The sequence below is a fragment of the Falco naumanni genome, chromosome 6 (assembly GCF_017639655.2).
Source record: "Falco naumanni isolate bFalNau1 chromosome 6, bFalNau1.pat, whole genome shotgun sequence".
In the NCBI taxonomy this organism is placed as follows: Eukaryota; Metazoa; Chordata; class Aves; order Falconiformes; family Falconidae; genus Falco; species Falco naumanni.
In genome coordinates this window covers 62,137,280-62,154,332 of record NC_054059.1, presented here as the reverse complement: position 1 = coordinate 62,154,332, position 17,053 = coordinate 62,137,280, and the positions used below count along the sequence as shown (strand labels likewise).

The following is a 17,053-nucleotide window of genomic DNA, read 5'->3' as shown; positions in this document are numbered from 1 at the left end:
AGGACAGATGGGTTCTGTTTTGGGCTTTTGACACCCTCTTTTTCCTCAGGAGAAAGCTCAAAGCTCTGCACCTGAGTAGCCAGTGCCACCTGAATCAGGAGTGTTTTCCCAGCCTGGTCTTCTCCTTTATCGTGGAGGAACAAGACCAAGTTATGTTCTCCTCCCCTTGTCCGTACCCTGCTTCATGTTCACAGGTAACTCATGTTCAGTGTCCCCAGCTCCAAGAGCAGCTGCTGAGCACTTGATGCTGCAACATGTGCCTGGTAGAGGCCCAAGTCTTTTGCTAACCCTTGTTCTTAGGGCTGTGTTACTCTGTGTTGTCTTGCCAAAATGCCTGCAACTTAATGCAATTTCTGTGTGGATGCTGGAATACTTATATAAACCCAGACAAAAATAAAAGCCGGTTTGACCCTATGTTTTCAATTGGAAACTGGTTTTGGCAAATCTAACCCTGCCCTTGAAGCAGCTATGGCAAAAGTTCTTCTGTATCAACATTGTCCCTGAATTAAAGTTCAGCAGCTACCATAGCAGCTCAGAAAGTGGTGAACACTATTGTCAACACTATCCAAAACAAAGTGGAAAAAAACCCATAAACAGCAGAAGCAATATTTCTCTCTTGGAAAACTTAGATTTTCACATTAATTCTGATGTCCATCAAAATATGAGTGCACAAATAAACAGGAATCTTCTGCTCAAGTCTCTGTGCTTTGCCCCTCAGTTTACTATTTCTTCTCCTCTGTGAGAACCCATTTTTTTCATTTGAATTCTGTTAACTCTTCTTCACCTACACATCTGCTGCTCCATCCAACTTCAAGTCTGTTATAAGAACAAAAAGTAGTTAACAATGCTAAGCCCTCATATGCTTTCAATTTAGTTTCATCTGTATTTTGCATTATGGTATGACGAATCTGTCCAAATTCCATTGTTAGAATTTCCTGTGTAAAAGAAAACTTGCATGGAAACTATGCAAAGCCAGTAGCTGATTTGCAATGGAACACCAAATTAAACCAAAACTGCAAATTTAAAATTGTAACAAAGTCTCAGCAGAAAAAAATATAATTAAGTATAGATAAGTAATTCAATGGATATGAACACTTTTTAAAAAAACAGTCTATGACTGGACAGAAATTCCTTTAAAATTAGCATACACAGCTTCTCAGAAGGTAAAACAAAGGTCTGCTCAGTCTTTTCTTGTGGCTAAAAGACAGGGAAGTAAAACAAATGAGAGGTTTAGAAAGCTGCATTCCTAAATCTGTCTCATTTCTATCTATATGAAAAGGAAGAAAAAATAAATCTGTTTGACATGTATGTAGGCTCACCATCAAAATGACACCCATATAAAGCAAAACCTCTCTTCTGAAAATGTTAATTGCAACTCTATGGGATTATATATTGCTTAATGTCAAACAAGAAATCTGTGCAGTCAGAATTAAAAATGTACCACTACACTTTTTCAGTCTTAACCATAATCCTATCTCTCTCAAGCAGCAAGAATAAAATTCATTAACATTTTGATGGTGTTCAAATACAGTCTAGAATTACTGAAATATTTAGGAGGCCACTAACTTATCAGTCCCTTTATATACTGCTGGGGACTCTTCACTGCAAAATGCTGTATGTGTAAATAATGTTGCAAAGTGATAATACAGACTGTTAAAACTGAAACCATAATTTCAGATAACAGAATAACAAGATTAATTAAGGACCAGAATTAATCTGCTTGGAAGGTGAAAGACGGCAAAAAAACTATTTTTGCTAGCATACTTTTCAATCTTAGTACTTTTCTACAGTCGGTGTTTGGGAAAAGCAAGATGCTTGAAAGGTTTTGCCATCTGTTGCTGTTTCTGTGTATTCACAAACTTTTCTTCACTGTTTATAGTGCAGTTCTCCAATTTTTTCAATTTAACTGTCTACTGCTTAGCACAGCAACCTGCTATATGCATTTCCCTCTCACTTTTAAGACCTGAAAAGCAACATCTACCAGCTTTTTAAATCCTGCCAGCTTCTGTCAGACTTTCAAACTAGCCATATGTCAATATACAGGGACCTTGCCGGTCCATTTGGTTTCCATTTTCTTATCCCAATTTGCCAGTGAGCAGAAAGCCTATTTCTGCATGGCCTGTTTCAACTCTTTTTTATTCAGTCCTGGCAGTAACCCTGCAAAGTCACAGCACCAATACACGAAGTCAGTGAGCACCGTGGGAACTCAGTGTAGAAGGACTCACTTTAGCTCATCATCAAAACTGGGCCCTCCTCCAATCCAGTATAAAGTAGCAGTAAATCCCAGGCTTTGCAGTCTGAACCAGTGGTTGAAATTCTAAGCCCTCAGTCACTGCCTTAGGTGCACCTTTCCTTCAGTATTTATTTCTTAATATGGCAAGCTGACTTGTACTCCTCGTTTTATGTTTTTTCCCTTTGCTTCATCTCTTTCCATTTCCGCAGGGAACGCCCACCACCTGATCTGACTTATCCTCTGCTTTCCAAAGGGCTGCAAGGTAACAGCTGTGTTTACAGGATGTTTGGCTCTGACTACTTGAACTGCTTATCTGCCTTAATTACTTTAACTTTGAACTGGTTTTACTCTAACACACTCATCCTCAAACAGGTTTCTGCCTTGGAAGAGTTAGTGCAGTTAAGTATTTAAGCACTTTCTCCTGGCTGAGGACACTAGTGTGGAAGGGTTGAAGAGATCATAGGAAAAAGCTGTGTAATCCTGAGCTGATAACTTTAACAGCATATTTGCAGTTACTTGCTGTGTCGCTTTATGTATGTTTTGTTGGTATGTGCCTCGGACAAATGTGCTTGAAGACTACTTAAAAAATGTTTTGCCAAAGAATTGTGAAAATACTTTCCATATCACATTTTGCCTCAGAAAGGTTATACTCCTACTACAGAACTCCACTTTTAGTTTGCTAAAAATAGTCTTTTCAAGAGACTGTGTGCTTTAGTTTGTTCCAGTCTTTCCAAGTAATTTTATTTTTCTCAGCAATTCTCTTTTGAAGTACAACCTGCAGAGAAATAGTGTCTTTTCCCTTAATTTGATGGTTAACTTCTCACAGTATATTGTTGTTGAATCCCGTGTACTCAAGAATGTACTTAAGTTTAACTGTACCAAAGCATTTGTAAATAAGGGAACCATAAGGAATAAGACCCAGAAAACCAGATATGTGGCACATATGTGAAAATCCAGGAAAAAATTACTTTTAATATTAAAAAAATATATTTAAAAATTTAAAAACAATCCAGAAAAAGAAGTACACAAACTATCTGAAGAAGAGCATAAATGAACACAACCTTGATTTTTCAGCCTGGTATTGTTCTTTTAATGAGACAGTGTATTTTGATACAGTGATTGAAATGCTGCTTGTCTCATGGTTTTTATTCAGCTGCTCTCACTACTTCAATGGAACCTCCACTCCAGCTCAGCTCCTCCAAAGGAAGAGCTTTGTTATACACCATCCTGATTTGAGACTCCAAAATACACTTTACTTCAGTGTCCTGGTTTTGGCTGGGATAGAGTTAATTTTCTTCCTAGTAGCTGGTACAGTGCTGTGCTTTGGATTTAGTATGAGAATAATATCAACAACACATGATGTTTCAGTTGTTGCTAAGTAATGTTTACCCTATGTCAAGACCTTTTCAGCTTCCCATGCTCTGCCACTGAGGAGGTGCACAAGGAGCTGAGAGGGAGCACAGCCAGGACAGCTGACCCAAACTAGCCAAAAGGATATTCCATACCGTAGAATGTCATGCTCAGTATATAAACTGGGGGCAGTTGGCCAGGAGGGGCCCATCGCCTCACAGGGACTGGGCACTCATTGGTCAGTGGGTGGTGACCAGTTGTACTGTGCATCACTTGTCTTTTCTGGGGTTTATTTATCTCGCTTTTTATTACTTATCATTATCATTATAATTATCATTATTATTATTATTATTATTATCATTATCATCATCGTAACTATCATCATTATCATTATTATAATTATTATTATATTTTACTTTGATTTTTAAAATGTTCTTATCTCAACGCATGAGGTTTACCTCTTTCCAATTCTCCTGCCCATCACATGGGAGTGGAGAAGCGAGTGAGCAGCTGTGTGGTGCTTAGTTGCTGGCTGGGATGAAACCACAATATTCAGGAGGAAATTTAGTTTCCAGTCTTTCATGAGCTAATGGAATCTGGCTGGCTTTTAGTAATGTCACCTGTTTCTGCTTTAAACTTTGGCAGATCATGGGGTGTGTGTACTTTATAGCCCTACCAGCAATAGCAAATGCAAAGAGGTCCTTTCCCTGTTTCTGTGACAGCCACCAGTTCCTCTATGACAAGCATTTTGGAATGATAACATAACTTCTGTCCCTCCATTTCAGTTAGTTGTAACATAAGTGTCTCTGACATGGTTAATGTGAGCAGGATCACACATCACCTGGTAACATACACTTTGAACTAAGATAATCCTGTACAACCAGCATATACTGGTACCTTATTTCACCGTATAGAAAGCCTGCTCTTCCCCAGTACATCAGTCAGCAGTTAAACATAATGCTTACATTTAGCTGATGCTGCTGGCAATTCTCAAGCATTCAGAAAGTATGCCAGTCATATTTTTGTCTCCTAAAATGAACCAATGGAAATGAATGCCAGTTCAATTAACTGATGCCCAGATCTGTTAAAACAAACTACTACCTTGCAAACTGTTCTTTCTAATAAATTGTGGTTAACTTTTGCCATTGGGGAAGGCTAGGCACATCTTCATCGGCAATGCTTCATAGCTGAAAATCATAAAGCATAAAGGGCTCATTCATCATGACTTGAGTGTGTATTAGTCTGAGCTAACTCAGTATCTATGAACTACTACCTCCTTTACAGTGACTCAGCCGTCTAAAGGGGCTGAATATTCCTATGGATTTCTGTAGAGGAATGAAGCTGGGTTAATTATCATTGATAATATACAACTATGGGCTGCTTCAGGGGCAGCGGGCTGGCCGATGTAGATAAAGTGCAGCTGTGGCTGGTTCTGTTAAGTGGTTGGGCAGCCAATGAAGAGAGCAGCCGAGGAAGAGAGAGGAGGAAGAATTAGAGAGAAGGGAGAGAGAGTGTGCCTTGAGTGAGGAGAGACTAAGGGAAGACAGCAGAGGGGCTAGCACAAAGAGTATGTTGGTATGTGACGGTAAAAGACCTTGTTGCAGCTGGCTAGTTTGGAAGAGTGCTGCGACAGATTTCTCCTTGAGCTTCCCCAGGAAATCTGACTTGCCCATGGAGGCAAAAATAAATCTTTAAACACCCATGTATTGCCACTAAATTTCCTCCTAGATCTTTCCTGTCTGACAATAGTGTGAATGACTGATTAATAAAAGGGAAATTTCCATCAAAGAGAGCAAAAGCACTCACTCTGATTTTATCTCTTTGATTTTATTATTAGACTTGTGGGTAGTCAGGAAAACGTTCTTCTCATTTTCTTTTCCTTTCTTCTATTTCTTCTCTATTACCATTAAGTCTCCCTTTTGAAGAAAAACCTGAGGCTTATTTCTATATTACCATTTTAAAGTTAAAAAACGTCTAAGATAATTATGGAGACACTGAGGAGATTTAGATGACAGGGTAAGAATATCAAAGTTCAAGATCTGTATGAGATGGTTAAGACTTATGCTCCTAGAAAAAGAAAATAGTGAGGGAATATATGATTTCCAGTTTGTTAAAACTGGATCATTTTTTATTGTTTGCTGCATTCTCTGGCAAGAGTAGAAGAAATCAGCTTAAGCTGCATTAAACAAAAAGAAACTCTTTAGTTATTCTAATGGCAAAATGCCCCTTAGGCTACTAGGAATAGAAGAATTTTAATTTCAGCGTAGCAACTGACTTTAAGGTCAATTTCGGTCAGGGTTTGGCAGCCTCTCACATTTTGTGTTCTCAGTCCTCAGATACAGATATAAACTCAGATACAAAACTAATTCACCATTAGGTGAATGAATACTATGGTTTTGTCAACCTTTTGCGGTAAACTTACCACTATGGATTTGTCAAGACCATCCACAAAATTCTTGTCTCACTAAACATCACGGTTTTTGTGTTCTGTTGAATGTGTTTTTTTCACCAGCCTGACGTAGCACAATGTTACAGAGGTAGAAACTAATGTCTCCTCTCAAGGCCAGCCTCTGTGAGTTACTAATTGACATGAGGTAATCAACATAGATAAGGAAAAGTGTGTATTTCACCCAATGGAAACATAGGTGTGATTGTAGAGATATGTTTTGATAGCAGTATGGCAGAAAATGTAAGTAACTCCTGGAGCAAAACTATAGAGGACGAGGGAGAAGCTGAGACCATTGAAGCTGATGAAAATATAGAGAATGTAAATTTTATCTACCTGTGCAATCATGTCTGCGGTTTCAGAATAACTGCGGCACTTTTTCACAGCTGAATGAGCTAAAAAATCATCAATCAGCCTTATGCCAATGCTGTATCCCCTAAGGAGAAAACAAAGAAAGTTAATATTCAAAATGGGGGACTTCTTTCCACCTACCATCTCCCTAATCTGTCTCTTGTGCTTTCTCAGCAAAACAGCTGCATGTTCCTAAATGAATTGCTTTGAGGACAACAGAATTTGCTGGTCTAGGTTCTCCTTTCTACCACATTTTGCAGTGCAGTGGGATTGCTGTTCATGTAGTCATTTAAGGAATCAGACTTCGTTATGCACAATATTCCTGGCAAGGATGATATGAATTTTGTTTACATACACATTGTCTATACATACATTTATATTGACATATATGAATAAATATTATATGTAAGATATGAGTATAATATATAAACATATGCAAATAATACAAATAATACTTCTTTGTCACTAAAAATAGGATAGGATAACATTGCACAGTATTTTCACCATTCCTCTGTGATCCCCAGAGTTCATCTTACATTGACCCTGTCAAGGAGAACAAAGCAACTGCCCCTTTAGGTCACAGCATTCACCTCTGGGCTGGCATGGAGTTCAGCAAATCCTGGGCACCCTCAGTGCAGTGGTCAGGTGCCAGGAAAATCCACAGGAAATGGACTCACATCTGATCTCTTTCTTCTTATTTCTTTACCTCATTATTTGCTCTTTCCTCCACATTTCCCTAACACGTTCCTATTTGCAGAAACAACTTGAAATTTGCTAGTCAATACACAGTTTCACTACACCACCAACTTCATTTTGCATTTAAAACGCTACGGTTTCAGAGAAATTAAATAAAAAGGGATGGAAGTTAATGGATTTTTTTATAAAACAAATATTCATTCCTAGCTCTCACAACATTCCTCAGATATTTATTTTATAGTCATCTCTCATTCATCTCTGGTTAAAGTAAGAAGTTTCAAAAACACACAGGCTTCTTTACGATGCTATGGTGGAAATTACTAAAGAGTAGTTTTGGAAGACGTGGAGAAATTTTTCCTCCTTGTGTTTTTATTATTATAGCTTTTTCTAGAAAATATTTTGAGGTTTTGTCTTGATAAAGACTTGATGAAACAATGACAGGTTTCATTAAAGCAATACAGCTATTTTTACTTCTATGAAGATGGAAACAGCCCATTTAGAGGAAGAAACCTTACAGATTCATAGATGACCTGTGACAGTTGGCGACAGTATTCTTAGCTCTCTCCACATATATATATATATATGTATGTATGTATATAATCTGTAGTGAGAAAGGTGTTTTTCACCATACAGTTGCCAAATAGTTGCTTGTCAATTTGTTATTCATTTGACTTTGCAAATCTAAGGCGTAACAGTTGAAAGGAACCTAAGCAGTCTTGTACATCACCAATACATACCTTGCTAACTGATGATGACATATTTACCAATTATTGATACTGATACTTACACAATAAATAAATATTTCATTTTTTCTTGATGCATGACATACTGCAATTTTAAACCTCATGCTGTCAAAACCACTTTTTGATCCTGCCATCACATTATACATCAGATCACTTTTTGGCTTCTTGTCAAAGACATGGTACAAAATCAGTAAGAAACTTCATTGAGTTCAGGCTTCTTCACTGAGGATGAAGGCACTGACAAACAGGCAGAGGCTGCCAGCATCCACATAAATGGAAACAAAAAATTCCCTGAAAACATTTCTGAGTTCACATTCTTTCATAACATTTGTGTCAATCTCTTTCTGTATTTCAAAAAATGCTTGGAGGTATTAACTATTTTGTGTGCCCATTTTGCCTGAAAACACAAGCCTTACTCTTCTGCCAAAGATCTTAATCTTCTTATTTACCAGCCCAGAAGTTGTTTCTTGCTGATTTTCTGTGATACCATAATTTTTACTGTGGTAATGCCTAGGAATCTTAGTCAGGATGACAGGATCCTATAAACACAGGATCTCAATTTTTCAAAGAGGTTATCCATATAGAAATCAGTTCCTCATTGACCATTTGTGCTAACTCACTCATTGCTGTATGATCTTTCAAAGGTGAGAAGCCCATCTGCCCCTAACCCAGGGAAGAGAGCCACCTCACAGGGGACAATTCAGACCACCCAAGTCAGCCACCTGAATTACCTGCTCTGGGAAGGCAACTGACTACAAAAGGAAGCTGCCTATTGACTGAGTCACCTAAGCCAAATCCCTACAACCTGGAGTTGCAACTGCTTCTTAGCTGTCCAAGTCACAAACCCAAGGTATATGAGTGGGAAGCACAGGAAGGCCACATCAACAGTGAACACAGAAATGCATGTTAACTAGAAAATACCTGTGAGAAACAAAACATTTGTCCCGTTTGAAATAATATGGGTACAAAGAAATAGAAGAGGAGAGTTAACATGGAAGTTGAAATTGAATACACGGATATAGGAGATGAAATTTATAAGTTTATATTATCCATTAGCATAACAAAGGATCAACAAGGACCAAGTGTAAGCTATCAAAATAATCCTGACACTTTTCTTCTGAGAATTCAAAAAGAGAATTGTTGATCTTAATTCACAAATTTGTGTTACTTCTGTTGACAGAATATTGAACCTTATCCTCATGATCTCTGTAATCCTTGACAGAGGGCTAGAACTCATAAGATAGCTGACATAAAGCTGAAAGGTAACGTATAGGTGGACAAATAGCATTATCGATAAAGCTGAACATTTAAAACTACTTACATTTTATCTAACCAGGTGTTGACATCTTCATCTTTTTCATAGTCCTTGCACAGCTGGGCTACCAAAGCCCCATATGTGAGTACAAAAAGTTCTCTGCTCTGAAAAGGTCGAAATTGAAAATGAAGCAAACTAGAATCAAACTTTCCCACACTTTTGAGCTGCTACTGCATTAAAAGCAAGCAACATTAACATCTCCATTAATAAAGAAACTTCTGTCTGTGGATGTGTAATCACTGAAATCCACAATTCAGTGTGACAGAAGCTGAACTGATCAGCACTTGAGTCTCTGCACAGGGAATTTGCTTGTCAAAAAGACTTTCTTGGGATACAGCTACTTTCATCAGGTGCATTCTTGCATCCTATAACCACACATATGTATGCTTGATTGATAAATGCTGTCAAATGCCACCCAAAATTAATGACAATCATTTAGTTGCAGGGAGAATTACAGAGGCAATGAGCTATTGGTCTGTTTACAAAAGGAATAACAGTATATACACTGAAATTCCAGTTCCTTTACAAAGGTATGGTTGATCTGATTCAGATCATCAGCTGCTTTCCCAAGAAAATAAAAATTAGATAAAGAAATTGGCTCAGAATAATGAAAACATACTATAATTCAGCACAAGTGTAAAGAATAACAACAAGTAGAGTAGAAAAGAATCAGCCCCATTGATATTTCCCCTCCTTTATCAGTCTTTACAAGTAACCTGAATCACCGTCAATACTAGCTCTCCAAATTCCTGGACAATCTCGTTGCTCCGTTATTTCCACTACCTGAGCAAGATGAAGGGAATGGGTGAGGATTACAGCCACCTGCCCAAGGAGCATGGAGAGCAACTGAGGAGGTCAAGGGCATATCTCTGCACAGATCCTGTCACAAGCACTAGTCTGGGATCTTCAGCTGCGCACCAATCCAGAGGAAAATTTTCTTCCCTCCCTGCCCTGCCAGATCACCTCCATGGCACTGCAGAATTGACTGTATTTAGCAGGAGCAGCAAGTGTCCTTTAGGCGAGAGACTAGGTTGACTCTCACTAAACTTCTTGGGCAAGAATTAATTAAAGGAAGTGCTGCAGGCCTGAGACATGTGGGCAGACTAGAGGTGCTTTTGTTTATAGCCTGTGGAAAAATAATAGTAATACCAATGAAAACACTAGAGCAAATCACAGGAAAGGAATAACAGCTTGGTAGAAAGTCTTCTTCCTGCTCCTCTTGAATCAAAAGCTTGGAGTTTAACCAGTATGTCCATTTCACCAAGTCACTGTTCAAAATCTGTAGTATGGAACCATGTCCTAAATTCACCTTGGTGATAATTCCTATTTACAATAATATTGTTCACTTTGCCAAATTCTTGTTAAGAAGTTTTTAATGGAGTAAATGGATGCTATACAGGTTCTGTATTGTTCTAATCTCAGCAAAAAGTCTGATTTGTGATAAGACAAATACCTTAGAGAAACATAAGCATACTCTATCAATATGAGTGTATTTATCAGCCACTCTTGCTATCTGTTGAAGTACTTTTTGTCCATAAACTTATGTATATTAAGTTTAATTATATCATATTCTTCCATTTCTTTTTCAGTAGAAACCTCTGTCCCCTTTTCAAAAACTGACATAACATTGTTTGCTGTGTCATTCTGGAACTTCTCTACTGCCTCAGCTCCTATCAAAAATCACCATTCACCATACAGAAAACCCTAAGGCTCTAAGTTCCTGAACAAAGATTTGTGTGGAATTGAACCATCCAAACACAGGACAGACTTTGTGTTTCATTTAATATCTAACAACAAAGGCATATAAACTTAACTGACATTTCTATCTTTGACCATAAACTTCTCTAAGCACTTAGACCTCTGCCTCTGAACAAATCCCAGTCTCAGAAACTTTGTGCCCATCTTTCCTAAGCCTGTTCAGAATCTCAGTACTAGGGATAAAGTAAAAACATGCAGTTAAGTGCCCAGTGAGTGAGATAGTAACTTTTTGTTATCATCTTCTACAGTTGTCTATGTTCTCTTTTCCTTACTAGCAACTTCCTCTCTCTTCAGTTTGTTGTACATATGTATACATAGATATGTGTGTCATAATTATACTTTTAGATGCAAACATATTCTCTTCAAGACACAATACTATCATTGGGTATTTTAAACCACTGTGGCCTTATTTCTGCATTTATGGCATTTTGTTTTTTTGGACTTGTGGTAAAATAGTCCTATACATTTCAAAATTTTCAACCATAGATAGAGTTTCTGAGGGAATTGGCTATCTGAATTTTTCCTATTTAGACACATCACTGCCAGAGAACAGGAAGAATAACCAATATCTTCAATGACACAAAAGAATGCTTTTTGTGACCATACAGTTTAAGAAGACCTGTTGGGAAATCTTGTATGCAGTATATTTAAAACAACTGCTGGAGCTTTAGGAGAATATGAACATGAAGTACAGAAAATGAAGGAAGTTTTGGTCTATATAAATTCTACTTGATAGGATTCTGTGCTATGTGATCAATGGTCAAAACCAACATTCAAAGACAATGGTTACAGTTTAACCATTGTTTCCCAACAATCAGATTTTGGCCTTAAAGCCAGCATTGAGGTCCTGTGATGGTGCACTCCCTATGCACAGCAAAATCATGGCATTAGGAAAATTAAGAAGGACCCCTGCTCACGCAGCATCACCACCAAAAGAAGACATGGTATGGTGTGATCCCAGATGAACCATCTCTTCCTGTAATTGTTCATGGGATAGAGGTGTGGCTGACGCAGCTTCTTTTCTCCAAAACAAGAACAGAGTTTCGGCCTCAAGGATTCATGTTGAGGGAGAACTGTCTGAAAATAATTTCATTTTGTAGTCAAGGTAGCTGGAGAGATATGCAGGCTCCTAGAGCAAACCTCAGTATAACTGCTCAAACAGACTCCAAGTCCTATGGGCAGGCTTTTTTATGTCACTGCTTAATAGCCGGCAGATTGTTGGCAGCTCACAAGGGGGTCCCACTGTAGTCATAAATGCTGCCAGCACCTCTGCTCTGATACTGGCAGACTCATCCCCATCCTTCCAGCACTTTTTGGAAATTAAGTCTATTTGGAAATATGCAATGCATCAATACAGTAACAGTTTATTCCTAATCCATGCACAATTTTAACTTAGAAAAATGTCTTACTATTTTGTGGTTGTCCTTTCTTCTTGGTGGCCGAGACATGTTGCTTGTGTAGCACCTGATGTACTTGTCAGTTTATGTCTTTTCTTCCTCCAGCAGCATAGTTTTCTCTCCAGTCACTGTATTTCCTCTTTCCCTTTTCTAAAGTTTTCTCCTTTCTGCTGTTCTGCCTTTTCCATGAGGTGCGTTTGCTGCAATCTGTAATGCTGCTGATGCTCCTCCTATTTTCTACGTGTACTGAGCCCTTTGGGAGGAATTTGACTGGCAACAGATCTGCCCCTGTACACAACATAAATAACGGCCCCATCCATAAGAATGATCTGTAATCAAATACACAGCAAATAGCCATATGAAGTCAAACCAGGCAGCCCCGAGAGATTCACAAGTCTTATGTTTTTAGGGACAGCAAATTCATTCTGTTGTTTCTGTCAGGTTTTGGTGTTTGGAGAGTTAATAAAAGTGCCCTCTCTGAAGAACAAAATCACAGACTCAGAATCATGGAATTGTTTAGGTTGGAAAAGACCTTTAAGATCATCGAGTCCAACCGTATACCTAATACTGCCAAGCCCACCGCTAAACCTCGTCCCTGAAGATACTGTTGTATAAGGTGATTAAAAATTGATCATTTTCAACTTAAAGGAGCTATAGTCTTCTGTCAGCTCTGACTGCTTTAGTCTGGTGAGTTAATGCCTGCCTAGGCAGTAGCAGTATATGTTACGAGGCACTACTACCACCACGTTTCTGAAAAGCTGGCAGGACAGCCCTAGAGCACCAGACTCCCAGAGGAATGAACTGTGTACCTGCCACAGCTGCCGCTTGTGCAAATGGTACTGTCATTAGCAATGTTTCTAAGTGATTTTATATTATTCTTAACCTATTATAACCCCTATTTGTAAACATGCCTGCTACCAGCATCTAGGAAGGTTTGGCTTACTTTTTCTGTTTTCCCCTGAGGTAAATTTGGCCTATTCCATTAGTTTAGATTTGCAATAAATTTAAACTATGATCACTAGTGAATTTAGACATTAACTTGGTATCTGTCTTTCCTTACAGCACTTATCTTCACATATACGCCCACTGAGTCCTCTCGGAAAGGAAGTAGAAATTCATGGCCTCATCTGAATCAATGCTGTTATTAAATTTCAATTAATTAATAAATTTGGTGCTAGAGTAAAATTAAAGGTGTTTACTACTCCGGATACACAGAAAGCAGCAAATGTGATTCATTTTGGATAAGAAAGATTCATTTACTTTAAAAAATGGTATTTTAAAGTTATGACACAATGCCACAAGAAAAAATAGAACAGATAAAAGGATTTTTAGCTTTTTCTGTGGAAAACATAGTAATCCTAACAGCTTTAATTTTACACAGAACAAGCTGGTGTTGACAACTTTACAATGCAATAAACCTCTTCCATTTTTTTCCAGGAGCTTTCCTGGCCCTGTAAAATCTAACTCGATTTTATAAGTGAAACTATTGTAGGTACTTCCCGTATCTAAATTTAAATAAATTATAAAAGCCAGCCATTACAATTCTCTAGATAATTACTTGCATTTCTAAATTGAATCTGAGATGGGTTTGTTCTCAGATTGTCTCCAACTGGTAACAAGCACCAAATGTGTATCTTACTGCAAAAGACATCTGATATTCCCTAAGAAATTGTGCTGCATTGTATTTTTAAAAAATCTCTAAAAGATTATCATTAGCATAATTTCACTGCAGTGAAGCCATCACAAAGCACTTAAGGCTTCCCATAAATGAGCACCATTTCATTTATCCAGTTCTGAATGTAAGGATTAATTACTTCAGCCTGCATTATTACTACTACAGTCATGAAAGAACACTGTGGACTGGACACTGCAATGCATGTAATGATGTAATAACACATCAACATCATTTGGAAAATACATATATGCACATGTATATACATGTAAGTTCACACATATAATAGGAAGCCTTTCATAGAAGGTACTAAGTTTTGAAAGGTTTGCATGTGATTGAGAAAATGAAGCTGAAATGGTGTGACCAAATAAACTGGGGATTCAATGGCTCCAGTGAGGGAAACAAGTCAATGATGGACTGCACCCACATCTTCAGGAACAGAACAAAACCACCTTCTTAATTATCATCTGACTTTCAGCCCTATGAAAGTAGTAGAGGCTGGCACGTTATCTGGCACCTGCTTTAAAACTTAACATAGACTTCACAGGAATCATCCAATGACAAGCAAATGACAAGCAAAAAAAAAAGACAAGCAAAACCATGGCTAAGGTTTGCCCACATATCCTGTTTGCCTCAGATGTCAGCTATAAGCATCTCTCTGCTTCAGAGGCAAGGTGGCTGTCACCTCAGGTAGTGGTATTTTGGATTGCATTCAGTCCTAACTCTTCCTGGGCATTGGATAAAGAGCCTAAGTGTCTACCTCAGGACTCCAGGTTCCTCTGCAAAGGCAAGTACTTAAAGGTTTGATGTGCCGCCCAAACTCTTAATTGGATCCAAACCTGTAATTTGTTCCATAATAGGATGACCTAGCAGGATTATTCACAGCACAGCATGAAAGTAAATGCCAAAGAAGTGAAAATGCAGCAGAACAAAGTTGTATTGATTGTATAAATTGCCTCATTAAACAGCCTTAGGCTGACTATGAATATTTCAGTGTTGTACATCTCTTCAGTTGCACATCTAATGCGTTTCTCGAGTAAACAAGTGATGCTTGGGAAAGTCTTCCTCCCTTATAAACAAAATAAGACATGGGCTCTCAAAGAAAGCTCAGCAGCAATCAATTAGAGATTTTTAAATGAACTGAGGCATAATAGAAGACTCTTATAAAACAGATCTTCAAAATAATTTTGTAATAGCCTGATGGGTTTATTTCACTGAATTTAAAGGAGGTAATTTTTTCCAAAATATAATGCCACCTGTAAAAAAACAAAAAAAAACCCCAAAAAACAGTTATTGAAAATCCCATGATACTGAGAAAATGAAGCTTCAAAATGGCAGTGTTCAACCAGCACTGGCATTTTGTTGTGCTACTTCTCTGCTTAAACAACCAAGAACTTAACAACAGGTTCCAGACAAGCTGTGGCAAAGTGCTGCTGGATGTTTCAGCATGTTTCTCTATCACTTTTAATTTTGTGTGATAGTGTCACATAGTTTTGAAGGCCAATTACCAGCGAGAACCTCTTTCACAGATTGTGACTGGAGATGAGACAAGCAGATGTCCACCCTAAAAGTGCACTGGAGGAACAAGGTCTTGCCTAGTAAATAGGCAAGACATGTATAACACACCATCCATGCATGTAACAGCTGTGAGACTACCTCTGCCATGCAAGCAGATACTATGGGTGTTAAAACTATTTTTTGAGCTGAAAGTTATTATTAGCAACCCTCTCTGCAAGGGGAGAGAAGAGACTGTGCAGTCAAACACTATTATATCATGCGACCAAGTCCACACATGCTGGAGATAGTCTTCCATTACAGATGGCTATTTTCCTCATAGATTTTCTGCCTAATGTTTTTTTCTGTTCTTGGTAAAAATATTTATATTACAGGCAGTTTGACTTCTCAGAACTTAAACACAAGTATTTGCATATTCAGATCAGCTTAGGGTATGCAATGTATAGAACTACTGGATAGCATGACCATAGACAAAGTGCAACCCTGAGAAAATGAGCAGGAATGAAACGTTTTAAATTAACCTCTGTTTAAGGCTTGATTTGTGACAGATGCTGACAGCCCAGATCACGACTCCCAGTATTCAGAAAACAATCCTGGAAATGTTTAACTGAAAAATTTCTACCTCTGTCCACAGAACGAGACTGACAATACTGACAGAAAATCTTAGAACTTGTAATCGCAAGCATGCTATACAAATGCCAGCGATTATCATAAGCATGTCTGAAGCTGGCCTGACGCTGTGTGAATAGCAGATTACACATTACCGAAAAGAAAATCTTTCCAAAGGAAACATTCAACAGTCAGAAAAGAGATATGCTAGCTTCTTGCCACCTACAGGTGAAACACTAGAATTCTCACGGTCCAGTGCTAACTACATCTCAGACTCCAGCGTTTGGGGACCAAACTGCCCAGAACTTACATTAAATATAAATAGCATTGGGATTCCAATCTTTATGCAACTTATGGCCTCTTTCCTGGTTACATTTTAAATTTTAAATTCTTCAGTTTCTATAATCAATCCACTTGACAAGGCTTGCTTTGATTGCTTTTTTATGAAGAATAACTGAAAAATCTCCTTTTTTTTTCCCCTCGTTACTCCCCTGCCATGCTTCTGCTAATTACCATTGATTAGCAAACAGCTTGCCAATTAACCCTAACAGGGTAGTCATTGGTTTGATAGCACTGCATGTTATCCAACAGGTAGGGAGAATTTATTATTAGTTTCAGGCAACTAGCAAGGGGCTGGCAGAGCTCACAATTGCCAAAAAGCTGAATGTTCCAGAACTACTGAGATAAATTATTGAATCAGTTAAAACACATGATTGGAAGTTTGTAAGTATTTTTAAAGCTAGTAAACAAGCTTCTAGTTATCATAGAGTAGAATCAAGAATTAGTGGGAGCATCAAGACTAGCAGGGCTGTTTTGGTGTTGTGTTTGGGGTTTTTGTTTGTGGTTTGCTCAGTGGTTTTGTGGGGTTTTTTTATTTATGTTGTTGGAGTTTGTTCTACTCTAGTCTGCTATTAATGTTAGTTAAACATAACTAAAAGCTAGCATTGACTTAAAGCAAAAGATCTAAA

General features: G+C 38.0%; 1 protein-coding gene across 1 annotated transcript in view; it reads right to left on the bottom strand.

The window, feature by feature from the left end:
- Nucleotides 1–12,569, bottom strand: part of TRAPPC3L (trafficking protein particle complex subunit 3L) — a 28,468-nt gene extending 15,899 nt beyond the window's left edge. Inside the window, exons 1-3 of the mRNA XM_040598820.1 lie at nt 12,302–12,569; nt 9,141–9,238; nt 6,366–6,465 (exon numbers count right to left, since the gene is read on the bottom strand). Of these exons, the coding sequence (XP_040454754.1) occupies nt 6,366–6,465; nt 9,141–9,238; nt 12,302–12,340 (237 nt within the window). The 5' untranslated portion in view covers nt 12,341–12,569. The remainder of the gene's footprint in view (nt 1–6,365; nt 6,466–9,140; nt 9,239–12,301) is intronic.
- Nucleotides 12,570–17,053: the final 4,484 nt, after the last annotated feature.